The 27,880-nt window shown below is 42.0% G+C and overlaps 1 protein-coding gene across 15 annotated transcripts in view; it reads right to left on the bottom strand.

Annotated features, from left to right (window-relative positions):
- ERC1 (ELKS/RAB6-interacting/CAST family member 1) overlaps nt 1–27,880 on the bottom strand; it is a 530,185-nt gene that overhangs the window by 191,248 nt on the left and 311,057 nt on the right. For all 15 annotated transcript variants that reach the window (XM_034780724.1, XM_034780799.1, XM_034780743.1 and 12 more), the window contains one exon: nt 7,454–7,614. In XM_034780724.1, coding sequence (XP_034636615.1) covers nt 7,454–7,614 — 161 coding nt within the window. The remainder of the gene's footprint in view (nt 1–7,453; nt 7,615–27,880) is intronic.

Here is a 27,880-nt window from a genome sequence, read left to right as displayed (position 1 = left end):
CTCCTTTTCACTGGCCACAGAGACCACCAGGGACCCCAGTGGGGATGAGAGTATAGGAACTCATGACTCTGGGTGGGCACAAAGTACTATTGTTTGGCTCTTTTTGAGGTGGTGGGGAAAGGAGGCGGGAGTTTGCCACAGGACTTTCACACGATCCATAACGGCTTCATTGAGAGGTAGGGCCACTTTTGATGGGCCTGCAGCGACTAGGATGTCGACCAGGCTATGGGAGGATTCTTTTACTACCTTACCTTGCAAGCTTAAGTTCAAGATCAACATCTTTAGCAGCACGTGGTGGGCCTTGAAGTCGTCTTGAGAGAGTGACATGCCTACCACACCACCTTGTTTGGGGAGGAGGCGGTCTGCACCAGCAGGTGGCTCTCCTCCTTTATCTTCTGTGTGGACAGGATCCCGCAGATCTGGATCATGAAGGTCGATAACAATGGGATGGAGGTGCCTTTTTCTCAGAGGCCACCGACTATCTGTGTGTTGAGTGGGGTCCTGGCCTGGGGGGAATCCCCACATGTTCCAAAAGGATTGGCATAGGTCAGTGACCACTGAGCCAAGCACTTGATGGTATTCCTGTGCCTGGGTCCATGGAGGAGTAGAGCTGACTGGAGGGATAACAAAGGCAACTCCTTGGACAAGAGGAGTACAACCCAATCTCTGACTCAGATGATGAGTCCTCCTTTGGGGACCGTGGAGGTGCAGTTTCTATTGGTGCCAGGGTGGGTAAGTTTGCACCAGGGCCACCAAGGACTGTTTCCTTTTGGGCAGTACTGTGGGGCACAGAACTGGATGGCAGATAGGGGTGACGTGCTCTGTCCTGCCCACTGGCACCAAGGATGCCAACTCTTGTACTGCCGGTGACAGGAGTACCGAGAATGCCAGCAAGTCTCTGGCCACGGCAAACACCTCTGGAGTGGACGGCACCATGATAGCGCTGGTGCTGAGCTGTCCCTCTGGTGCTGATGGCTCATCTGGGACCAGACTCAATGCGAACAGACCAGGGTCAATGGGGCTGCCTGTGATGCCAAGGCAGAAAAGTGGCTTGACTTAAGTAGCATTCCGCTCTGCTCTTCATGCCTGGCCTTCTTTAGAGTAGGGGAACGTCCCCTCTCGGCCATCTGCTTCTTATGCTTCTTTCTTGGCACCGGGGATGGTGAATGGTGCTGGGACTCCTGCACGGAGAGAGAAGTGCTCTGCAACAACCCTGAGGTAATCTGTGCTGAGTCTGAATGCCGTTTCCATCAATAGGAACTTTAACCTTGCCTCCTGGTCCTCTTAAACTTGTGGCAGATCTGACAGCGATTCCCTATGTGAGCATCCCCCAAGCACTTTAGGCAACGAGAGTGCAGGTCGCTCAAAGGCAGAGCTTTGTTGCAGGAGGCACAGGGCTTGAAGCTCGGTGACCAAGGCACCGGGAATGGACAAAACTCCACTAACTGACAGAGAAGTGCCAACTAAACTTACCTAACAAAACAAATAACTATTTACACTGCAACTATACACAATATGAAGAAATGAAGAACAATGAAACCCCTGAGAACAGTTTGCCGCAGCAAGGACAGCAGTTCCAGCGACCATCACGGATGGTAAGAAGGACCTGAGGTGGTGCGGGGTCAGCTGGGCCCTTTATTCCGGTGCTATGAGCATGCAGCACCACGGGGTGCCAGAGTTGACGCAATATGTACCACTGAGGGAAAAATTTCCAGAGACTCTGCTTGGGGCGCATACACACCTACAGTGGAATGGACATGTGCGAGCACTCGAAGAATAACATTTAAGTTACAGTCAACCACTTGAAAGTTAAGAAATGCTAGAATTTAGGCTTCCTATACAACCTTAATTCTGCTCCCTTAACCTTAATCATAATGCATATGCCTAAGATTCTGTCATGGGTATTTTTAGTAAAAGTCAGGGACAGGTCGTGGGAATAAACAAAAATTCATGGAAGCCCATGACCTGTCCCTGACACCTACTAAAAATAACCTGTGACTGGGGGAGGAGCCAAGTGCCAAGGCTTGCAGCTGCTCCAGCCCTGCCATTGCTCCTGTGGCACAGGCTGACCGGGGATGCTCCAGGCCCAGAGGGGCTGACCCAACCCCAGCTGCTGCTCCAACTGGCTGGGGACTGCTGCTCTGGCTGTTCTGCCCCCATTCTAGAGGCCCCAGGGCTGGCAGCTGGCCAGCTGTTCCGGAGGCCACTACTCCATGGCCCTCGGTCTGGCCGCCAGTCAGCTGTTCTGGGGGCCGCTGCTCTGACGGCTGCTTCACCCCTGCCCCAGAAGTCACGGTGATCCTGGAAAATCATGGAATCTGTGACCTCCGTGACAGAATCATATCCTTAATTATGATATAGTTCTGTAATTAAAGATTGTATCATATTTTTCCATAGGACCCCTGCTTTATTCAGTGGACAGACTGGACAGTGCTTGGGTAATGAGGCTGCTGTTCAATATTTCTTTGAGGCTCATTACTCTGTGTGGCACCTACCTTTATTTACTCCATGCAACCGAAACTCTGCAGTGAACACAGAATTATTCATTTCTTTTCTAGAGCATTTACCACCTATAGTGTGTGAATGCCTCATAAATATTAATGAATTTATTTCCATGATGAGATAAGAAATCATCATCATAATTTTACAAATTGGGAAACTGAGACAAGAGACTTGCCTGATGCTACACAATGAATCAGTAAGAGAGCCAGAATTAGAACTCAGGACCTTCTTGACTCCCAACCCTATGCTCATACCTCCAGACCACACTGCCTTACCGCCAGAAATACTGAGCACACACAGTTCCCATTGACTTTTGTGTCAATTGTGAGTGCTCAGCTCTTCTACAAATCAGGTCCCAGGTGTCTGAAATTGGGCACTTAGAAAATGAGCACATACAATTAGTGGCCATCTGCCAAAATTTTTGGTTTAAGTGACTTGCATAGCACCACACAGGAATTCTGCGGCAAGGCTAGAACAGAGTCCTCCCGTATGCATTCACCTGCGTTGGCAACCTATCTCTTCTAGCAGCCCTTTGCCTCATTCTCTGTACACATTCCAACTTGTAGAACAAATGAGGCAGAAAAAAAACCTAATTTGCTGCTACACAAGCCTGACTCATTCTCTGACTACTGTCCATTCTATATACTGAATGAGGCAGGTATCCTGTGGAAAAAATAGTATGCATTTTGTGTAATTAAAGATAGTATCATAATGCATACACACAAGGGGGTTGAACTAAGGTTGCATGAGCAACCTAAATAATGGCATTTCCTAACCTTTAAGTGTTTGATTTTATAATCTAAATGATGTTCTTTCAGAAGAGATTTTGTACATAATGTCATAGGTTATTAGCTGTGTGGTTTTTTTTTTCTTTTTAAAGAAAAAAGTAAAAACAAGTTCTTTACGTACAACTGTAATAACTGCACCATTATCCATCATCATCAGGGCTTGAACTAAGAAACTTTGGCATTGTATCACAGAGTTCTGCATCACTTGAGTTACAGGACTATATACATTAATGGCCTACAGGAGAAAGCTGTTATCTTGTGGGATGGGATGGGAGATGGGCTGCTGAGGCCATGTTCTGAATCTGGGAGGGCAGCAGGAGGGGAACTCTTGCCTTGGCTCTCTTTCCTCCAGTAGGGATACATGTGTGTGGAGGGAAACTCCTGCCCAATATAATCCCCCAGAGAATGGGGCAGGAGAGGCTACTGGGACCTTTTGCTGAATCTAGGGGAGCCTAGTCTGATTTCTTTCCCCCTCTACGTCCCAAAGCTGTTCCATCAGCAGTATGGCAGTCTGTTACCAGAGTTCTCAGTGCTGCTGCTTTGGCAGTGGCATGGGCCCAGCCTTAGATTAGACTGTTTGTGTTCAGTTATTTTTGCATGTTGCCAAAATATTGATGACAATGCACGGAACAGAAGGGAAATGGTGATTTTCAACAATTTATAACCCAAGACTAAAAAGAATTGAATAGGACAAAAAATAGGCATTTCACTGTCTCAAAGGCTTTCTCCCTGCCAATTTTTAAAGACCTGCTGCAAACACTGGAGGGGTCAGAGTTTCTCAAAAAGGTCACTAGTATCTTTTATAATGGAAAATGTTAGGCAACCTAAATATAGGAATCCCTACCAGCTTCCTCTATAATGAGTTACAACAAAATGTAAATCCCAGAGTCAGATGAATAAGGAGAGAATCATTTTCTCTAGGGACTGGATTTCCGCCTTTGCAGCAGTTCACATTGTGGTAGAGGTGTATTTTAATAAGCGTATTATTCCCTCACTAGTATAGAAAGACTCACTCAAAACTATATAGTCCATTGAATAAACACAAATTCTACTCTGAGTAACAATTTTGTAAAGCGTATTATCTCTGTAACAGACTGTCTAGCATACTTATCTTTTCTACTTTGAAGATTGTTGCTATAACCTGAAGTTAGCATTTAAGTCATCTATATGAGGCGCACACACTCAAATCCATGCTTAGATCCCTTAATGAATTATTGTACAATCAGCAAACAACTATAGCTTGTGCTTAAGAATACCAAAACCAGGTGGATTATAGTATATTTACTCAAGAAAAGGTACTTTTCAGTTGAGGAAGTACAGATTCTATACTGAAGTATTACATTTAAGAATACTCTTGGCACAGCTTGAAAACAGCAGAAGAGAGTCCTTTTCAAAAGCTATTTAAAAATAACTGATCCTGGTCTCACATTTCATGCATCAGTCTAGTCCTGAGCACATTTTTATGGTTGAGTTGAACCTCTGACTTGAGGGGATATAACAAACACTCCAAAACTTCTGTAGCACATTCACTACAATATCAAACAAGAAAACCCTTCAGAAAATATGGCAATTAAAAATTAAAAATAAAGGTGGCCTTGCTTCAACCACTCAAGCCAAAAGAGGTGAGTTACAAACTGCAGTACACTCTCTAGTTTATCTGAGAAGTATTTTTAAGTTTTCCAGTCTCAGTTTTCAGCAGTAACTCTCTTTCTCTTCAAAAGCAGTAGATTGTGAAGGTTGAACAGGAAAGGGTACACTGCAGTTCTTTCTCATAAATGTAAGGTATTATTTTATGGATTGGGAGACAATAGTAGAGACTTGTCCATAGTAAAGAGGCTTATGGTAAGGGTGCATTCTAACGTACTGAGGTTTAGATGCCTTTGTCAGCTTTACAGAACTTTAAGGAAGACTAAAGAAGTCTACAACATGTTCAACTACTTCAATGTATAAATTTAATGCTTTTTCCGTCTCTGTCCATGTGTTGACAGCATTAATTTTCTCTCTCCCGCTCTCCTCCCTACTTAGGTCACAATGGATCTACCAGTTTATTTGGTTCCTGAGACTCACTTTCACTCTATGCAATAACTTTCCAACAATAACTAACTAGTTAAGATAGGTCATCATTTAAAAGAAGTGAGTGGTATGTTAAAGGTACTACAGCTACCCAATTCCAAGTACATTTCAGGATATACTGAATATTGTATATATTTTAATGAGAAGGTTTGGCGCAGCAATTTGGCAGGAGAGAGTGTTGCTAGAAGATTGGATATGGGATGTATCTCAAGTTACTTTGGATTCCCACATCAACTTAAGAGCTATTCCTCCCATCCCCCAATACATCAACTCTCAAGGCAGTGAAATTTATAAGTCAATAAATGTTTTATTAAAACTAAAAAGTATGTTTTTTAAGCACTGCAGTCTTGCAGTGTCCCAGTGCCAGATCTAGGTCAGACTGTATTAGGTAGCTGAATATGAAGCTGTAGTGGGGTGGTCACCCGCTCCTGTCCTGAGGGGCTTAGAACAGCCCAGCAGAGGGCTGTGGCTGGGGCAAGCAGCTCCCAGGCTGATTGGGGAAGTAGGCAGAGCTGGGAGCCACGCCCCAAACAGACCACAGCCGGCCCCTATAAAAAGGCTTTGAGCCAGGAACTGGCAGACTCCCTCTGCCTTTAGAGGGAGAAGGGCCTGGGTGCTGGGGAGTGTACCTGGGTACCTAAGGTGGAGCAGGGCTGGGGAGCTCTGGCCTGGAACCTCCCAGGCTGCTGGCCTAGTTCAAGGCCAATGGGTATTGGAGGTTGCTGAGGGCAGGCAGAGGCAGCAGGTCCAAACCCTCCTTGTCAGTGATGAGTGGCTTATACTGCAGTCTGCCCCAAGGAACGGGGGCTAGTTGGTGACTGGCAGTAGCCACGACTGAGGCAAGGCGGGGATAGAGGGTTGGGGGTTCCCTGGGTGGGGAGACCCTGAGACTGAGGGGTATTGCTAGGGGGCAACACCCCAAAGACAAGGGGCACCGGGTCCAGGGAGGGACACAGGGGGCCAGCGACAAGCGGGACACCGGCCTGCAAAGGGCGCACAAGTTGGAAAAGAGCTAATTCCCGAGACGACCAGCAGGAGATGCCGCAGGGGTGAGTCCTGCATCGCCACAGAAGCCATATTGAAGAGTGTGGGCTCTTAAGTTAGAGCTTCAAGACTCGAGCCACCTCTCTTTCCATTTTGTAAGAGCTGTTTTTCTATCATTTCTTTTCTTTTTTCAAAAAGGAAAGAGGTTAACACAGAAATGTTAACTAAATAAATAATGGCTCAAAAAACCACAGAGGAGGAACCACTGCAAGTGCTGCCAACAAAAATATTCCTTCTCTTCAGGGCTGGCTAAACAATTGAAAGTGTTTTTAATGAACTGCCGGCAGTGCTATCCGTCATTGCGCTAAATGGATTCATGCCTCCCTAAACTAAAGATAACCATTTATCTGTAAGGGAGGTCAGAATTTAGGAAGTATTTAAGTCTTAGAAATCTAATCCCACACCTTTCCCCAACACTGCAATGCTTGGCCATACTAAAGACTCCTTGTGTGAGGGGTGGCAGCGAAAAACATACACAAGTTCAAACTCAACTTCAGTTAGGTTTCAGCAGTGCCAATGAACCAGTCACATGATCTTGAAAAATCTTCATCTGGCAATACAGCAGCTGTGCTTTGATTCAGGAGATTACTGTTACCTTGGTACTTACTTTTATCCTTGTCTTTCCTTCCCTTCTATTGATTGCTACACTTACTGATGCCTTGCCTTAAGTTACATTGTATGCTCTTCAAAGTAGAGCCCATGTCTTATTGAGAATTCATATAGCACACAAGACAATGGGGCCATGATTCTGATTTAGGGCCTTTGGGAACTAATGAAAAAAATATCACCAATGTATAGGAAGAAAGTGGATGACAAGGGAGGAAAAATATGTATTTCGTTCCAGTAGAAAATCTAGTCCTAGTCATGTACACAGCTTTTGGTCAGATGGTTCCTTTGAAGCTTTGAGTGAGAACACAGATAACTGTAATTCTCTGTAGAGAAGTGCAATTTAGTAACTGTCTTTAGATCACCAAAAGCAGAGGTAAAAGGAGAAGTGAGGGGATGTCAATACAGTGCAGGCATAAGGAATGGAAATAAATACTCACTTCATCTCCAGAACCTCCTCCAAATGTTTCCTCCTCTCTGCTCGTAGGTTGGTTAAATGGGTCTCCTTCTCAGCTAAAGACTGCTGGGTAGAGGACAGCTTTGCTTTCATGGACTCCAGTTCTTGCTTCACTTTCTCCATAGCCATCATCAACTCCTCTACCTAAGAGTTTTTTGTTTTGGTTTATTTTTTGGGGTGGGGGCAAAAGGGAGGAAGAAGAGGAAAGACAGAAAAACAGTACAACATGATGAATAGAAATTTACTGGACATCACAACTGAGATTAGAGCCAACAGTCTGCAAACAGGCATGTAAATACATGTGTACAGTATACTGCATATAAGGGAGAGAAAGGGAGGGAAAGAAGGTGCAAGTAGCATCTGCATACATAAGCTGTGCCTACATTTGACTTTTTAATGATGTTTTAACACGTTCATTAGCAGATGTCGATTCACACTGAAAATCTACAATTTAAAGACCAAATTACAAACCTTCAACTCAAATGTTATTTCCACCTTAACATATATATGTGAAAGCTGGAAATCCCACCAAAGGTATAGAAAGATGTCTAAATGCCTTCAGAGGCAAACGTCTCAGGAAAATACCAGGTATTAAATGGAATTAATTGATGATAAATGCCAAGATTTTTCAGGGAATTCAGTAACTTCTTACCTCCAAAGTTATCCGGAAAAGAAGACAGAAATATGTGGGATGTGTGTTAAGAATGATGCCAGACAGTCTGGCAGGAGTGCCACTGTGCGGCTGGAGAAACACATAAATTGGGCGAAATGAAAGAATCCCTCCATCAAATAGTAATTAGAGAGGGCTAATTTCTGGGACTTAACACAGAGGATAGGCGAAAATCAACTGAGGATAGACAAGGATGGTGGAGCCTTGTTCTTGCCCTATATGATGTTTGACAGTGTGGGAATGATTCAAATTCAGAACTAATGATTGTAAATTTGTGTGTAAACATTAAACAGATGTTCCTTCCAAGTCATGTTTTACCCAAGGCTGCACTAGAAAAAATGTTTGGGTCCTACCTGAGCTAGAATTTACAATTGTGTTAATTAGCAGGTGTTAAAACACAACTAAACATTCAAGTACCAATGTATTCTAACACAGAAACATTACCAGATATTTTAATAATTTTGCAATAATCTCAGGAGGCATGAGGATTTCTTGCACCCAGACTCTTCAATTTAGGGTGCCCTAATCAACCTCCCAGTCATAACCAACTCCTCAGGGAGGGCTCAGCAAGGAGTGACACAAGTGTTTTAAAATGCGTCTCCAACGGGAAGAATACAGATCTTAATATTGCCTATAGGTAAACAATATTTTCTGGGTTAAATCTGTGACCACACCTCCTCTCCACACCTTAAATAAATTCCTAACATTACATTAAACTCAGCTCCTACCAACATCCCTTTATAAGGGTGATTCAGACTGGATACTGACTAGGCAAGCACTGAAAAATGTACTGTCTGAAGAACAGCAACCTGGTTTTTAGAAAATTCAGTATGCTTATATGTAAGTAGACCCATTTGGCTAGGGTATAGCACATCTCTCTCTAGTCATATGTATTTGAGTACAAAAAAATATTTCCATTTTCTTACTGTTTATCCTCAAGAAACATTTCAGTTCTAAAAATAAAGGTTTCACTTTTCACCAGAGATCTTAACCATATTATAAATCTGATTTCCAAATAAAAACTGCAGTTCTTAGCTCAAGATGTACAGAAATGAGTTTGCCCAGAGATCAAAAAAATGAAAGAGACCTTAAGTGACACAAAGTTAAAATGAAACTCACTGTAAACTGGTTAACATACATAAAATAGCCAGTTTTATTCATCCAAACCAGGCTTTTCCTGTCTGAGGTGGAGTAGTATTTTTGTGCAAAACAGATCAGATGCTCTGTCTGTCTTGAAACTGGACAGAAAAAAATTCCATTGAATGGAAAAAGTAATGTGGTTAAAAAAAATGCAAATAAAAAGTGTGTAAGTAGTGGAGAAAAGCAGAAAGAAACATCAGCAAAGGAAACTGAAGATAATGTCTAGAAAAAGGGAAAAGCAGGGAAGTCAAGGTGTATAGCATATCAGCCATTTCCATTTCCTTTGGATGGTTCCACAATCAGAACTATCTGGATAAACATTTTGTTTTTAATTGGGGGAGGGGAGAAAGGGTGTGTGCCAACCACAAAACCATCTTTTTAGTAACAAAAAGTAACCTCAACTAAACAAGTGCCTAGCCAACTTCAACAAGCACAAGGGCTTATGTCAGTTTGCTACTTGCCAAGATGTAATCTTTGTGGCAACAAACCTTTCCCTAATTAGGGGGAAAAGGTTTTCAGCATCCACCAATCCATTCCTAGTCATATTACAAGTCTGCAACACTAACACCAAGGGCTGGCTTGATGTAGACCTCCAGCATCCATGACGAATCTGGGTTATTCACAGGGTACACTGATGCCAGCAGCTGATATCTGGGCCAAGGCTCCTCATTCAGAGTAGTAAGATCTAAACTCTGCAACCAGAAAGGATTGAATTCTTTGGAGGCTGCATTATCACAGTTTGCTAATCTTTTTGAACTATTCCATTTGGCAATTCTCTTAATTGTATGTTTTTGCTAAGTTACTGTACTCACGAAAAGCAAACAGAAAACTAGGTCTCCTAATTCCTCAGACAGGTGGAAAACAGCTGGACACTATAATGTGCTAATGAACTAGTTCACTGAACTGTCACCATCTCTCACATTGTGCAGAAAGAGAAGTGATAGTCACCCCAGTGATTTTATGTTAAGCTTTTTCTTAGAAAAGATACAACTTTGCCAAATAGGGATGAATACATTTACAACAGAACTCTCTCAGATACACACAATTATGCACATTCAGATCATTTCATTGGGAACATTTAAATTAAACTTTAACAGGAAAGAACAATATGGTGACTCATCAATTTTACTGCACCCAAGTCCTTGCATATCCCAGGAGCCAGTGCTGGAGTGAGTGGCACAGGAGCATTGACTGTAGGCAACTTGTAAGTCTAATTTTATTTATTTATTCATAATTAATGCTACTTTTGATTTTTCCCCCTAAGATTTCGTACAGTTACTTATGTAACAGGAAATACTGAAGATAAATTTGAGGTTCAGAATTACGCCAGTGATATACATGCATCATCAAAAGATTTTTTTTTACTTTAATGCTGGGAGAATTGTACTTGACTAATATAATTTAGCCACTTGACAATTCAGCATACTGCATATTCACAGCATGTGCTGGACTTTGAGGAACTTGGTATGAACTCAGGATATACGTGGTTTGTACGTGTCTTCCTCGCATCTAAATAGACATTTTTCTTCATTGAAGTGGACTGGCTTTCTCAATCATCCCCACCTTCTTACTGATGAAGTCCAATTCGCCTTCCTCCAGGTTGTTTAAGATTCTCCTGAAGTCTTGTTACTTTTCTTTTGCTTCATTTACATCTACCCTCAAATTTGCATTGGGGTAACTTTCTCCATCTAGCCGAAGACTAGATCTTGCTCCTTCTTTATTCTATTGACATACACCCAAAGGTCTCAGAGGTCATTTGAAAATGAGATATGCCATTCCCCTCTCGGATGAGTTGTCCACGCTGCTTTCAGCTTTTAGATCCTGCTGTTTCATGAGGACGGGACTGAGCTTGAATCCTGAATTCAGATCCCTGCATTGTAGGGATCTTGCCAAGACAGCACAGATATATTGCTTTTCACGTCATGAAGCATGAGAAGTTAAATTTTAATATGCAATATTGCATCCTTAAAAAGAGCCAGTTTTTTTTTTAAACTTGCTGCTTTAAAAGGGAAGAATTCAGTTGTTGATTTAAAGGACAATGGGACAGGCATCTATGTTCAATATTCATTTCAAATGCTATTGACAGGATAAGAAGAGTTGGAATTTGGGAGAATACAGATGGTAGATACCCACTATTAGCAACAATTTTAGCATTAGCTTTGTGCAAATCCAGCACAGTTTTTATTTTCCAAAACTCCAGGCTGACCTGGTATATTTTCAATTGCTGAATTTGATCACATTGACCAATACACTTTTCCCATATGATTAATGTAAAAAGCATCATGGGACACAAGACAGAAAAGATGTTATAAACCTGCACTTCTGACTAACAATAGAAAGCTCACACCAAATCAAAAAGGACTTGAAATCAGAAGTCAGGAGTGAGATAAGAATTTGCCAGGGAAGAAAAGAGACTAAACTTCCTCACCATCTGTCATTCTATATCTCTCAGAGAATGCTCTCCTAGTCCTTTCAGGTCTGCTGCTATTTGTCGCCCCGTCAACCTCTTGGATTTGCTTTTTTTACAGGATTGAGATTAAATAGGCACTATACATTTCTCCCATTATTTTTCACTGAATTGAACTGATGAGAGGACATGGGAGACAGTCAAAGGAAAAGTCCTGGCTCCATGTAAACTTACTTGGAACCCAGAAAGCTTTCCAAGAGCAGATGTTAAGACATGGAAAAAGCACAGGCCAAAGCTGGGACTTAAGTATGTAATTTAACTAACTTCAGAGACATATTATAAGGAAAAAAAACACTGGGCCTGACAGTGTGCAGTGCCAGCGGGACCAGATGGTTTGCTTAAATCATAAGCTAATAAACCTTTACGCAAAATAAAGAGGGAATGAATTATGGTTTCACAACAGACCCATTTTCTTTAAGAAAGCAGTGGGGTGCTTTAGGTGCTGTCAAAGACTACATCCAAGACATTTTTCAACTGTGTTGTCTATTGTGCTGAATAGAGAAAACAATTTTCAGAACTCTCACACAGATACTTGGAAAACTGTCCAGTCATCACCTCTTGGGAGAGGCAAATGCAAGAACTTCAGAAAAGGTAGAAAAATGATTAACCAGTATCAAGCATAATTCTCAATCAATAAAAGTTAAAATCACTCATGCTATTAGAAGCCAAGGAAGGCTCTCAATTCAACAGAACTACTAAAAGTTCTGCTGCGTTGGCGGGGTATGGCTATGAAACAAGCATGTAGTTGGGATTTGCCTCCACCATGTGGGATGGAGCTCTGGCTCAGTGACAGCCTTGTCAAACCCAACACCCACATATGTGTTTGAAAGCCTTCTGATGAAGGGATTATGGCCACTGGGTTGTCAATTATGAAGATCTGATAACCACTATAGGCATGTGGTCATTCTCCAAAAAATAATAATCGTATTTTTGGAGTTTAACATACCCACCTGACACACACATCATACATCATTTTAAAGCTTATTTTACCTAAGTTTAGATGAAGTATGATGCGGAGCTGTCAAGTGCTGCCATACACCTCTCAGTGAGATGAAACAATGGTACTCAAAATGAGTAAGTGTCATTTTCTTCAGTTTTAGAAATACTGCAGCATGACTATGACTACAGGTTTTACTTACTCACCTTGAAGTGGGGTTTATTGGTCAAAGCTACCAAATGACAACATATTAGAAGATTTTTTTGAGTTTTGCATGGGTAAGTATTTTTTTTCCAGAAATGATGAAGCTGTTTTTATATGGCAAAAGTGGTAAATACCAATATTTTGCAACATATAACATGAAATGCGTTCACATCGCATACTCTTAATTGTCAAAGTATCACAAATGTGACTAATAGTTTTCTAGATTTTCAGTTGAAATTTGCTGACTAGATAAATCTTATACTGAAGGTTGTGTACCAGTAGCAATAGATTGCTTGCCCACAGTTTGTACTGCATCCTGGGTAGATATAAATGCACATGAATCCTAATTTAATGCTTCCGCATTTGTAAACTTTTGATTGTACAATTTAGCATCTTGTCTGCCTTGTAGAAGGTTTTAGACTCAATGACTCAGACGTTAAGGCCAGAAGGGACCGACATGACCCTGCACATTGCAGGCCACAGACCATTACCCACCCACTCCTGTTATAGACCCAAAACCTCTGGCTGAGTTACTGAAGTCCTCAAATCATGATTTAAAGACTTCAAGTTACAGAGAATCCACCATTTACACTAGTGTAAACCTGCAAGTGACCCATGCCCCATGCTGCAGAGGAAGGCGAGAAACCCCTAGGACCACTGTCAATATGACCCAGAGGAAAATTCCTTCCTGTAACAATATGGCGATCAGTTAGACCCTGAGCATGTGGGCAAGATCCATCAGACACACACCTGGGAAAGAATTATCTGTAGTAATTCAGAGCCCTCCCCATCTAGTGTCCCATCACTGGTCAATGGAGATACCTGCTGCTAGCTGTTGCAGACTGGCTACATGCCATTGCAGGCAGTCTCATCATACCATCCCCTCCATAAATTTATCAAGCTCAGTCTTGAAGCCAGTTAGGTTTTTTGGCCCCCACTGCTCCCTTTGGAAGGCTGTTGCAGAACTTAACTCCTCTGATGATTAGAAACCTTCAACAAATTTAGGCTTGAAATTAGATGATGGCCTGTTTATATCCATTTGTTCTTGTTTCCACATTGGTGCTTAACTTAAATAACTCCTCTCCCTCCTATTTATCCCTCTGATGTATTTATAGAGAGCAATCATATCCCCTCTCTCAGCCTACTTTTGGTTAGGCTAAACAGCCCAAGCTCTTTGAGTCTCCTCTCATAAGATAGGTTTTCTATTCCTCTGATTACACTAATAACCCTTCCCTGCACCTGTTCCAGGTTGAGTTCATCTTTCTTAAACACAGGAGACCAGAATTCATACAGTATTCCAGATGGGGCCTCACCAATGCCTTGTATAATGGTACTAACACTTCACTGTCTCTACTGGAAATAATTTGCCCGATGTTGAGGTATTTAATTTGTAATTACCTTTGCATGCAATACTAGTTTTTGAAATATTCTAGAAACTAGCTTTTTAATTCAGTGACACTTTTGCACAGGTCAGTATTACTGTGAGACATAACAATAAACAGCTTCATACTGGGCTTCAAAGTGCTCACTAAATAAAAATGACAATTTTGATACTAACATATAGATCTAATTTATCACAAGTCTGTATACGTGTACAAAATGAAAAATGGTGGTGGTAATGACAGTAATGCTAACAATATACTTCGGGAATTTTACTTCTACAGGGAAGATACAGTATATTAAGACATGGAGAATACAAGTCCCCCAATGCTTACATCAAAGAGAGAAAGACTCCCCACAAACTTTGAAGAAAGCATGGTTGTTTGTCAAAACAATCAAAAGAATGCAAAAAACTGTCAAGAGCCACCAGTGCTAGAATTCTGCGATGCTGGTGTCAGAAACAAGGAGAGATTAATTGTATTGGCAACTACTGGATGAGTTTTCTAGTTTACATGATGTGCCACCAATACTCTATCACAGGGGTTGCTTTCAGACATAAATCAAGTTGAATTTGACACATGTCAAAGTAGTACTGAACCCAGGAAAGAAAACAATCTGAATCTCATAGACTCATAGACTTTAAGGTCAGAAGGGACCATAATGATCATCTGGTCTGACCCCCTGCATGCTGCAGGCCACAAGACCCTTCCCTGGACTCTGCCGTTGAAGTCCCCAATCCTGTGTTTTAGTGACTTCAATCGGCTGAGACCCTCCTGCTAGTGATCCCTGCCCCATGCTGCGGAGGAAGGCGAAAAACCTCCAGAGGCTCAGCCAATCTACCCTGGAGGAAAATTCCTTCCCGACCCCAAATATGGCGATCAGTAATACCCCGAGCATATAGGCAAGAGTCTCTAGCCTGACCCTTGTTGGCCATTATGCTATTCATGTACCATTGCTTGGTTTTCCTCGGCTACTATGTTTTACCATTAAACCATTCCCTCCATAAACTTATCCAACTTAATCTTAAAACCGGACAGGTCCGTCGCCCCCACCGTTTCCCTCGGAAGGCCGTTCCAATATTTCACCCCTCTGACGGTCAGAAACCTTCGTCTAATTTCAAGCCTGAACTTCCCCCCGGCCAGTTTGTATCCATTCGTTCTCGTGTCCACATTTGTACTAAGCTGGAATAATTCTTCTCCCTCCCTTGTATTAACCCCTCTGATATATTTGAAGATAGCAATCATATCCCCCCTCAGCCTTCGCTTTGTCAGACTAAACAACCCAAGCTCCTCTAATCTCTTTTCATACGACAGGTTTTCCATTCCTCTGATCATCTTAGTCGCCCTTCTCTGCACCCGTTCCAGTTTGAGTTCATCTTTTTTAAACATTGGAGACCAGAACTGCACACAGTACTCCAAATGAGGTCTCACCAGCGCCTTATACAACGGAAGCAGGACCTCCCTATCCCTACTAGATATACCTCGCCTAATACATCCCAAGACCGCATTGGCTTTTTTCACCGCCACGTCACATTGTCGACTCATAGTCATCCTGCGGTCCACAAGGACCCCTAGGTCTTTCTCCTCTTCCGTTACTTCTAACCAATGCGTCCCCATCTTGTAACTAAAATTTTTATTAGTCATCCCCAAGTGCATCACCTTACACTTTTCACTATTAAATTTCATCCTATTTCTGACACTCCAATTCACAAGCTCATTCAAGTCTCCCTGCAGAATATCCCTATCCTCCGAGTTTGCAACTCCTCCCACCTTCGTATCATCCGCAAACTTTATCAGCCCACTCTTGCAATCGGTCCCGAGGTCAGTTATAAATAGATTAAATAAAATGGGTCCCAAAACCGAACCTTGAGGCACTCCACTAGTAACCTCCCTCCAACCCGATAATTCACCCTTTAATACGACCCGCTGCTTTCTCCCCATTAACCAATTCCTTATCCACCTCTGGATTTTCATATCGATCCCCATGTTTTTCATTTTAACCAATAATTCCTCATGGGGTACTGTATCAAACGCTTTACTGAAATCCAGGTATATTAGGTCCACCGCATTTCCTTTATCTAATAAGTCAGTTACTTTCTCAAAGAAGGAGATCAGATTCGTTTGGCACGATCTGCCCTTCGTAAAACCATGCTGTAGTTTATCGCATTTGCCATTAACCTCAAGGTCCTCAACTAGTTTTTCTTTCAGAATGTTCTCCAGCACCTTGCACACTACTGATGTTAAACTAACAGGCCTATAGTTACCCGGGTCACTTTTTTTCCCTTTCTTGAAAATAGGAACCACATTGGCTATTCTCCAGTCTAACGGGACCACCCCCGAGTTTACAGATTCATTAAATATAGTCGCTAATGGGCCTGCTATTTCCCGCGCCAATTCCTTTAATATTCTCGGATGAAGATCGTCCGGTCCACCCGACTTAGTCCCATTAAGGCGTACTAGTTTTGTTTCTACCTCGGATGCGGTAATCCCCCATCCTGTATGCCCCTCTGTAACGGTGCTAGTATCCCTAATACCTCCATTGGCCTCATTAAACACCGATGCAAAATATTCATTGAGATATTGCGCCATGCCTAGATTATCTTTAATCTCCTCTCCGGCTATAGTCTTCAGCGGTCCCACTTCTTCTTTCTTTGCTTTCTTCCTATTTATATGGCTGTAAAACTTCTTACTATTGCTTTTAATTCCCCTCGCTAAGTCCAACTCTTCCCGGCCTTTGGCCTTTCTCACTCTATCTCTACATTCTCTGACTTCACTAAGGTAAGTTTCCCTACTGATCCCTCCCCTCTTCCACTCTTTGTACGCTTTCTGTTTTTTCCTTATCGCCCCTTTGAGTTGGTCGCTCATCCAGCTCGGTCTAAATCTCTTGCTTAGTAATCTTTTTCCCTTTTTGGGGATACAGGCCTCCGACAGCTCATGCATCTTTAACTTAAAGTAATCCCAGGCTTCTTCTGCCTTTAGATCCCTTAATACGTTTGCCCAATCCACTTCCCTTACCAGTCCCCTTAATTTGTTAAAATTGGCCTTTTTAAAATTATAAACCCTAGTCTTTGACTTAATTCTGGTAGTCCTTCCATTTAGTTTAAACCGAATTAGCTCATGATCACTGGAGCCCAAGTTGTCCCCCACTACCACTTCCTCAACAAGGTCCTCACTACTTACCAGAATCAAATCTAAAATGGCCTCCCCCCTCGTCGGCTCAGCTACCACTTGATAAAGGAATTGATCAGCAAGCACATCTAGGAACATCTGAGCCCTATTATTGCTACTAGCGTTTGTTCCCCAATCTATATCCGGGAAGTTAAAGTCCCCCATAATTACACAGTTTCTATTAGTATTTACCTCCCTTAACACATTAAATAGTTCCTTATCCATATCCTGGGTCGATCCCGGCGGTCTATAGCACACCCCAAGCACTATTCCCGGAGAGGCTCTAGTAGTCCTTTTACCCAGCTTGAGTATCGCCCAGATGGACTCCGTGTTATCAATTCCATCCACTATTATTTCTTTACAGCTTAATTCACTATTGACATACAATGCCACCCCCCCACCTTTACCTTTATCCCGGTCTTTCCTAAACAGCGCATACCCCTCCATACCTGCGTTCCAGTCGTGACTGCCATTCCACCACGTTTCCGTTATTCCTACGATGTCCGGTTTCAATTCTCGGACCAAGACCTCCAATTCCTCCATTTTATTACCTAGGCTTCTCGCATTGGTGTACAAACACCCTAATGTATGTCGTTTAGCCTGTCTCCCATTAGTAGCACTGTATGTTGCGGGCCTCTTTGTGTCCATCCCCCCTGTCCTTCCTATGTCCAATCTCATCTCCCCGGCTATGTCTCCTCTTATTACACTCAGCTTTTCAATACTGGAAACTGGCGTGGAGATTAACTGTGCATCTCCCAACCATCTCCCCAAACTTCCTAGTTTAAAGCTCTTTTGATAAGATGAGCCAGCCTCCCTCCCAGAAGTCTATTTCCTTCCCTACTCAGGTGAAGCCCATCCCACGAGAACAGGTGCCTGTCCCCGAAAGCTTCCCAGTGGCCATACATCCCAAAGCCCTCCTTATAGCACCACTCCCTTAGCCAACTATTTATCCTCACAATCCTATCAGCCCTTTGCTGCCCTTCCCTCGGAACAGGCAGAATCCCACTAAAGATAACCTGAGCCTCTATTTCCTTGAGAGTCTTCCCCAGCCTGGCATAATCTCCCTTGATTCTCTCTAACGAGAACCTAGCCATGTCATTTGTTCCTACATGAAGGATTATCAAGGGGTTCTTACCTGCTCCTTTTAGGATCCTTTTCAACCGCAGGTCCACATCGCGTATCTTTGCGCCCGGTAGACAGCACACCCTTCTGTTCTCCGGGTCCGCCCTGGTCACAGGCCTGTCCAATCTCCTCAGTAAAGAGTCTCCAATTACATATACCTGCCGTCGCCTGGCAACAGTGCGATCTAGTAATCTAGTCTCCGATCCCTCTAGTCCTGACCTGTGTCTGCTCCTATCTTCTCTTATGCTCCCCTTATGCTCTTATGATCAGAGAGCATCATGTTCACCTGCTTCTATAGCCACCAGAGCAAGCATGTCCTCCAGCAATTGGTCCTGGTGCATTGTTTGCTTAAGAAAAACACACAAGAAAGGCAGGAAACTTCATAAAATAGAAACTTTTGAGAAAGCAACCAAGGGAGGTAGCACTTCAAAGAGATGACATGTTGCTCAGAGTACTTGTGGAAGACTTGATTGTCAAGGATGCAGTTTATCACTCACCATGCCTTTCTTACTCTGTGAGCAAAACAAATCTTAAAGCAAAACCATCTAGTTATGCTACAACAATACAGTCACCTTATGATATTGCATTTTATCAGCTGATTGAAGAGATGGACAATCATCTTATGTTCAACAAGAAGACTCTTCTCGTGTCCAAACTTCTATGAAGATACAAAGCTCTATTACTGTCAAATACAGAAACTGCAATATATTCTAGTAGCAAATTACAAGCAAGATTAGAAAAACACTATGGTTCTGCAATTTCATTCCATGTACAGCGTGGAGAAGGCAAGTCTACCATTGTTCTATGCAGCGCATAACATTAGCTGATGCTATCCAAGCCGCTAGTAATCTGAAACAAGAATTTAAGTCATTCAAATGTTTTGTGGATAGCATTGTGGATGCCAAACCAACTGACATGGCCACAGTCTATACTACAATTCTGAAATATAAGGTAGTGTCAGCAGCTCTAGGACAGCAGCATGCTGATCAGACCCTGGATCAGCAGCTGTATGCTGTTGCTCAGAAAGTGAATGGGGACCTCCCAAATAAACTTGGTACCAATGCGATCCATGTGGTTGGTTTTCATACCCTGTGCTGTTTTACTGCATGTATTGGGAAATTTTGGGGAGACACTGGATTGCTAGACTTTCTTGTTTGATTCCAATGTGTATGCAGCTTGTACTGCAGATCACATGCTCTATGTGGCTTCATTCTAGCATTTGATGCTCTGTAACTTTATTCATTTGTTAAATTGTATGAGCAGGAAGGAGTATACTCATGTAGGTCCAGCATTTGTCTTGCAAATATTGGCTGACACTCAAAAGGTGTTTGAGTCTGAAGACATTGAATCCTTACAAAATGTCATTGAAGAGTTTGATGAGGCTGTAACAGCATATGCTACTACTACTGGAGGAATTTCAGGCCTGGGGGGATGCCCAGTCTCCCACATTCAAGTTCTGGGATCATTTTCTCCAGGTTATGCAGATACGACTTCTAAATGTCCACGCAGAGCAAGAGGGTCATTAGAAACTTCACCTAGATACACATAGTGCTATGCTTACATACTTCTTTACTGAAAACAGGCCTAGCTATGCGAGGTGGATACCAATTTACATCTTTGATATGTTAAATCTCCCTGAAGAAGTACACAGTGCCTTTGAATCTGGAGAATTTGCTATGCATGAGACTCCTGGTTCTTTCAATTGAATTTGGAGTAACATGGGAACAGAGCTAACTGTCATCAAAGATTCAAAGGCAGCAGTAGGATTGTAGGACTCACAAGAAAGAAGCTAGCCCCTGTCAAATGGACCCTCACAAGACATGTCCTCAGTGAATATACAAAAGCCATGAGAGAAAGAAAGGGCCCAAGAAAAAGTAATGAAGACGAAGTCCACAAACAAGTCCTTGCCTCTGCACTGCAGAGGGATGAAGAACATACTATACCTCTTACCAATCATGTCATCAATGATATGACAAACACATTTGACCCTGAATCACATTCAGAGGTACTTATCAACATTCCTACTGACCTACAGGTAACATCAGACAAATAAGCTCTCTAATGAAAATAACAGTTGTTGGTGAAAAACAAATGGAGAGATTTGTGAGAGGTGCTCTTGATTCTGATGGGACACATAGCTACTTTAGCTCAGTCAAGAAATCTGGCATCAAAACATTTGCTGTCGAGACCAAGACCACCAAATTTAAGTGGGGGCAAGGAAGCACTGCTATGTAGCTTCTTTGGCCATGAAGTGATTATTCCTGTCAGTCTTTGCCTACTTTAATAAATAATAATAATAATAAAAAAAAGCTAAAGTAATAAAGAACAGTACAGGAGCAGCATACAAAATTCCAAAACATTGATTCCAAACTTCGTCACCTAATCTGAAATGACAAGGTGATTTTAAATGGGGAAAGACAATATGTATTTTAGGCAAAAAGCTATAATCATCTCAATGACACGAAGTCTCCAACACACTCCCTGGCTTTTGCCCTCTGTATCAGCTTTACACAAGCACGAAATCTAAAAGGGCTCTGACTCTGTTCTCTAGGACAGCTTCTCTTCTCTGCACCCGCTTCCCTCCCTCCCCTTGTAACAGTTGAAGGTAAAGACCTAGTTACTAATACATCTCTCTTGGGATATGTTTTTATATCCGTGATGGTTTTCTTTTTGTTTTGTTCTTTGTCTGGGTAAGGAAAATCAAATACAATTGACTAGATGTAGGACAGAAGAGATTATAACTTCCACTTTTTGGGCAATTAGACCTATGTTGTCCCATTCAGTAGGAATTGCAGATGTGCCTATTCCAGTTGCCTATGACACTTGCACTCTAAAACCAAATTTGGTTTGGCGGCATTTTATGAGAAGGAGTTTCACTGAAAACATCCAGGAGAGGTTCAGCCAAAGAGAATGTAAACTGCTTATAAAAATCAGTGGGAAGCCATCTGGCTGCAGCAGGTCCACCTCCAGCCACAGCTTGGATTACTGCCTTGATCTTCAATAATTTGGTTTATCAAACTTCTCAGTAAGAGATAACTGAAGAAAGGCCACGGACTCATTAAAAGCAAACTGTCCATCTGTTACAGATCTTAGTCAAAATACTGCCTATACCTATAGGCATAGTCTCTAATTTTACAGAGCACTGCTATAGGTAGGTGGTCCACTTGCATTTCCATTATAAACATCTATACACAGTGACCTATATCTCTGGTAGAGGAACTCAATTTACAAGAGCTCATACTATTAAAGAATTTTCCCCAACATCCAACACATCTGGAAAGGTGTATTTTGACTGTCTTTCAGTTACAGGAGTGCAAAGTAAAAAAGGGTGTTTGGATTTCTTTTGTACTTCTGGAACATCTATGATTAAAATAAATTCTAGATGATAGACAATAATGCATAATAACCAAATTTTAATTTTGTTTAATTTCTCTATTCTTACAATATGGAAAGGCAGCCAGGGTAATAAGCATTAGGAAGTGATTATAAAGGGCCAGTCTGGTGGCCTAATGGCAGCTACTATTTTGGGAGAAGGTGCAAATTGGAATTTGGGTCTGAAATTCCTCTTGCATTGCTCTTTAGTGACTCGTTCTGAGTAATACTGAGGGCTGGGTTCTTGAGGGAGCTGAATCTAAACGGCTGGGGATTCACACTGAAAAGTGGTGGATGGCATTAGGGGAGGAATTTTTCCTGATCATTTGATGCTATGAATTATACCATGGACACACATGATACAGAATTTTAGGTGCCTTGATAAAATCTCAACATTCCTTACTGATGTAACATGAGACCTGAAAGAGTCCTGAATTTCATTAGAACAATTTAAACAGAGGACAGAGGAGGAAAGAATTAACACAAGAAAATATATTTAAACAGCACGCTTTTGATGTAAACTCTTAACAGCAAGGAAAATCCACAAGTTAGCCTCCTATGTCCTTATCAAACCCTCTTCAGTAAACACGGGGCAGAGATACATGCAATGGACAGGCTTAATAGAGTTAAAGATAGAAGCAATGGGTGCGAATCTGGGTGCATGAACGAAGTACTGTGACAGACCCAGACCAGTGGGGTACATGAGTCTGGTAGAGGGCAAATATAATCGTCACTGGATGAATAGTTTTCTGTTCCCTGAGTGACCAGAGAAGGAGCTGAACTAGAGTAATCAGGAACCTGCTAGAACCAGTTAAGGCAGGCAGGCTAATTAGGACACCCGAAGCCAATTAAGAAGAAGCTGCTAGAATCAATTAAGGCAGGCTAATCAGGGCACCTGGGTTTTAAAAGGAACTCATTTCAGTTTGTAGTGCGAGTCTGAGGAGCTGGGAGCAAGAGGCGCAAGGAGCTGAGAGTGAGAGGGTGTGCTGCTGGAGGACTGAGGAGCACAAGTGTTATCAGACACCAGGAGGAAGGTCCTGTGGTGAGAATAAGGAAGGTGTTTGGAGGAGGCCATGGGGAAGTAGCCCAGGGAGTTGTAGCTTTCATGCAGCTGTTACAGGAGGCACTATAGACAGCTGCAGTCCAAGGGCCCTGGGCTGGAACCTGGAGTAGAGGGTGGGCCCGGGTTCCCCCCAAACCTCCCAATTGACCTGGACTGTGGGTTCTTCCAGAGGGGAAGGTCTCTGGGCTGTTCCCCAACCCACATGGTGAATCTCTGAGGCAAGAAAATCCACCAATAAGCGCAGGACCCACCAAGATAGAGAAGGAACTTTGTCACAGTACCTAAATTAAAATATCCTGATTTGCAGAGGTGTTGAACATCAACATCTTTAAAGGAACTCATTGTTAGATTTAAAACCAGGCTACTAATTTAGAAGTCTAACTTTAGGTCACTATATTTTAGAAAAAAAATGGCCGCAGTTACAGCCATATGTTTGAATGCTTTAGCTTTTCAAAATCAGGTCCTAATGCTATTTAAGATTATTTGGGCTGGTGGGAGGAGAGAGATTCCATTACCAGTTGGTTCCTATGAGAGAACAGAACTGGGCTATTGTCACTTACAACCACTGGCTAACTTCTAAAGCCCACTGCTCTTAATATTCCAAGGCAACAAATCTAAACAATTTTTGCCATAGTGGGGTACAATCATTTCAATGACTAAAAAATTAGAGATGGCGCAATTTTCTTTGAAGTGGCAGCAGTGCAGACCTCTGATGTGCGTCACTGATTGCTTAATAGTTCTGTCTGGTTTTATTTCTTCCTAGATTGCTACACCATGAAGTCAGACAATACTTGGATAATTTAGCACCGTATCAGGGGACGGCAGCCCTATTTAAGATTTTAAAATTGGCCATTGTTAAAAAGAAGCTACTATCTCATTATCTTTGGAATAGCAACCTACAGTGAGATTATCAAGGCCCAATCTGAAATGCAAACATTCTAATACTACACTCAGTAAACCAACAAAAATGAAAAGCTTCAGAAGTACATCAGAGTACTGGATGAACCAGGGGATTAGCAATTGATAGAAGCAAAAGATTTAGTGTTTCACCTTTAGGTCACTGGTTTGAATCCATTCCTGTTGATAATGAATTAAAACTATTTTATCTGATATCTGCTTGGTGGCTTATGTGAAATGAATTGATAATTTCCTATTCTTAATAAAGAGATTTCCACTTGGGGTGTGTAAATGATGCAAAATCCAGGATATGTGGAGCAAATGAACTGAACCCTGCAGAATCTGTTCACATGGGGTAGTAATGGGTCAATCCCTGTAGGTTTATTTGGAGACTTGGCTCTATCGTAACTCACATCTCTAAGAAAATCCTGACACCAACTTCCTTGTGACATCTTACATAATTTAGATGTTCACAAGAGTGGCTCATTAGTCCTCTTGGTTTTCCTTGAGCATCTACTGTCTCCACTTCTATGGTTTCCAGGGTGCAATGTGGCCATCCACCGCTGTGGTTTCTTAGGGAAACCAGTTAGTATGGACTGCCGTTTTCTAGCTATTGTATTACAGATTAAAGACCTTTCTCATGGATGTTGACTTAGAGCTGCCACCTCTTTCTCTCTTTGCTATATGAAAAAGATACTCATCTTGCAAAGTTGCAATATAACTCTGAGAAGATATGTTCTCATGCAGCAAGGCACAAAATAAATGCAAGACAAAATAATTTACCACCTAGGTATGTGAAAATGTGAGACCTATGAAATTGCACCCAGGTCTTTAACATTGCTCCCTCATAGCCCAAGGTCTCTTATTTAATGCTTCAGCTAAATTATAATACTGATGTTTGTAACATTGCACCATTTTCCATGCCAATTTGCTGAGGCCACAAACAGGATTCCTATCTCCACTGAAGACCCAAAGAGAAGGGGAAGCTTGTCTGTGAGGAACAAAGCCCAGATTAAAATATTTGCAACAATACTAAAAAGGCACAGAAAGTGACAAGCTAAGGAAACTGTATTTTGTATTTACACATACATACCTGTTTGAGAGTACCTCTAAGTAGAGTGAATAATTTTTAAAAATGTAAATATATTTTTAAATGAAAAATCTGCTTTTATTTACATGTTGCTAGTTTACTTTCTTCCAATTTCATAGTGTTAAATTGACAAAGTGGATGTTTTGTGCTTGTTTCTTTATTAGTTTCCTAATTATTAGAAAAAATTCAAATGTTGCATAGACTTTTCACACTTAAAATGCTCATCTACAGTCCAGGTTCATAGTAACATCCTTGCCATGAGACCACCACAGACTCAAAAAGAAGATTGACAAGAAAACAGCCCATGCACGATTTGTCAACGCCATCTCTTTCCAATATACTGAACTTTCACAAATCAAGAAAGCTAAAATTCTTTGACCAGGATAATCTCCTGCACCAGGATTTGCAGTAGCTGGCCATCACTTCAAAGTGATTCACGGAAAGACTGAATGTTTTCAGAAAATGTCTGCTGAGTGACTACATGAGTACACGTGTAGATGGTTGGTGTAATGTTCACAACACAGTAACTGCTGAAGGAGGAGCTATTTACTTGTATAAAAATACAATTCCTCTGGTCTTCCACATTAAACAGAATAGACGACTACAGTCGACTAGTGATAAAATTAAAAGTTCTGACATATGTTCCATATGACTAGTTTTGTGACGGACAAAACCACCAAGGTGACTAAGTAGAGGAGAGTTTTACCAGAAAAAGAAAATATTATACATTCTAAAAATATTGACAAAAGACATGGAAGAAAATAACAGATCATATTATCTGGTGGTCCCAAACCTGCAAGTGTGCAACCTGCTCATTAGCAGATCCTTGTGCTCACATTGCACAGAGACCTACTGACTTCAGTGGGCCTCCAGATAGATGCAAGACTCTGCACGAGTGGATACAGTTGTAGGACTGGAGACCATGTGATTAAATTCTTTCCCCCAAACTACTCTGCAGCTGCCAAATACAAAAACAGCTAAGTGACCATTCTTGAAGATTGCCTAGAAGTGTATTTATGTTGCAAAGTGGCACAAGTTAATGAAAATCTGAGACATATAGCGTAAATATTGAATATATTGTTTGCCAGAAGGTAATAAATATTAATCTAAAGAATCGCACCAAATATTGAAATTGGTTGTAATAGCACATGACTCTATTGAACTGCAATTAGATGGCAAAATGGATGCATTCTGAAAGTGTTGCGTTATCAAGCTTTAGTATCATGTAACAGATGATCAATCACAATATACGCCAGTTTTCATTTACCACAGAGGAATCAATACTTGCTTTTAAATAAAAGGCCTATACACCTCTACCCCGATATAATGCTGTCCTCGGGAGCCAAAAAATCTTACTGCGTTATAGGTGAAACCACGTTACATTGAACTTGCTTTGATCCGCTGGAGTGCACAGCCCTGCCCCCCCGGAGCACTCCCTTACCGCATTATATCCGAATTCGTGTTGTATCGGATCGCATTATATCGGGGTACAGGTGTACTAGAAGTGGGTTTTTGCCAGCAGTAATTCAATGGCAAGCCAACTCTCCTGCATTGAAGAAGTCATATTCCCTCCAATTAAATACAGAAAAACTATAAGTTAGTCAGTAGTGGAATGTTCAATTAAGTTTTCTGAGAGAACAAGATGTCTCAACTGTTAACTTTTACAGTTTGTGCTGGTGTTGAATGAGTACAGTAACTCCTCAAATAAAGTCATCCTGGTTAACGTTTCATTGTTACGTTGCTGATCAATTAGAGGACATGCTCGTTTAAAGTTGCACAATGCTTCCTTATAAAGTTGTTTGGCAGCTGTCTGCTTTGTTCACTGCTTGCAGAAAGAGCAGCCTATTGGAGCTAGCTGGTGGGGGCTTGGAATCAGGGTGGACTGGCAGCCCCCCTATCACCTCCCCGCTCCCCTAAGTTCCCTGTGTGGCAGCCACCCAGCAGGCTATCAATTGCCGGCAGTTCAGCTGTCCCTCCCCCACTGCCATGTGCTGCTCCTGCCCTCTGCCTTGGAGCCGCTCCCAGGAGCCTCCTGCTTGCTGTGCAGGGGGGCTAATGTCAGGGTGTCCCCCTCCCCCTGTCCCCTGCTTACCCCAATCTCCATAGAGCACAGGGGGGGGGAGGGGGAAACACGACAGGGCTCAGGATGAAGAATGCTGGCAGCAGCTGCTCTCTCAACTTCCTGGTCTACTTAGAGTGTTTCAGCGTACTTAAAAGGGGCAATGTGCATCTTTCACACACAGGGTATGTGTCTCTGTCTGCCATGCTGTTTTCCCTCCCTACATTCGTGCTGTCTTGTAGAGTATGAGGCTACATTAACAACGTGTTAACCCTTGAGGGCTTAGCCGAGTTCTAGTTCATCATTTAGCAGTAAGGCATTCCCTGGGAAATATCCCACCCTCTGACTCCACCACCTCAACCAAGCTTCACAATCATCATTGCTGTGTACAGTATTAAAGTGTTTATTTAAAACTTTTACTGTGTATACATATATATAATATAGTCTTTTGATAAAAAAAATTTCCCTGGAGCCTAACCTCTCCCCCCATTTACATAATTTCTCATGGGGAAATTGGATTCGCTTAACATTGTTTAGCTTAAAGTCACATTTTTCAGGAACATAACTACAACGTTAAGCGAGGAGTTACTGTATCAGAGTAGCAGCCGTGTTAGTCTGTGTCCGCAAAAAGAACAAGAGTACTTGTGGCACTTAGAGACTAACAAATTTATTTGAGCATAAGGAATGGACACAAATCTGACATCAGGAATCATAACATTCAAAAACCAGTAGGAGAACACTTCAACCGCCCTGGTCACTCAGTAACAGACTTAAATGTGGCAATCTTGCAACAGAAAAGCTTCAAAAACAGACTCCAAAGAGAAACTGCTGAACTTGAATTA

The sequence above is a fragment of the Trachemys scripta genome, chromosome 1 (genome assembly GCF_013100865.1).
Source record: "Trachemys scripta elegans isolate TJP31775 chromosome 1, CAS_Tse_1.0, whole genome shotgun sequence".
NCBI lineage: Eukaryota > Metazoa > Chordata > Testudines > Emydidae > Trachemys > Trachemys scripta.
This window is presented reverse-complemented; position numbering and strand designations above follow the sequence as displayed.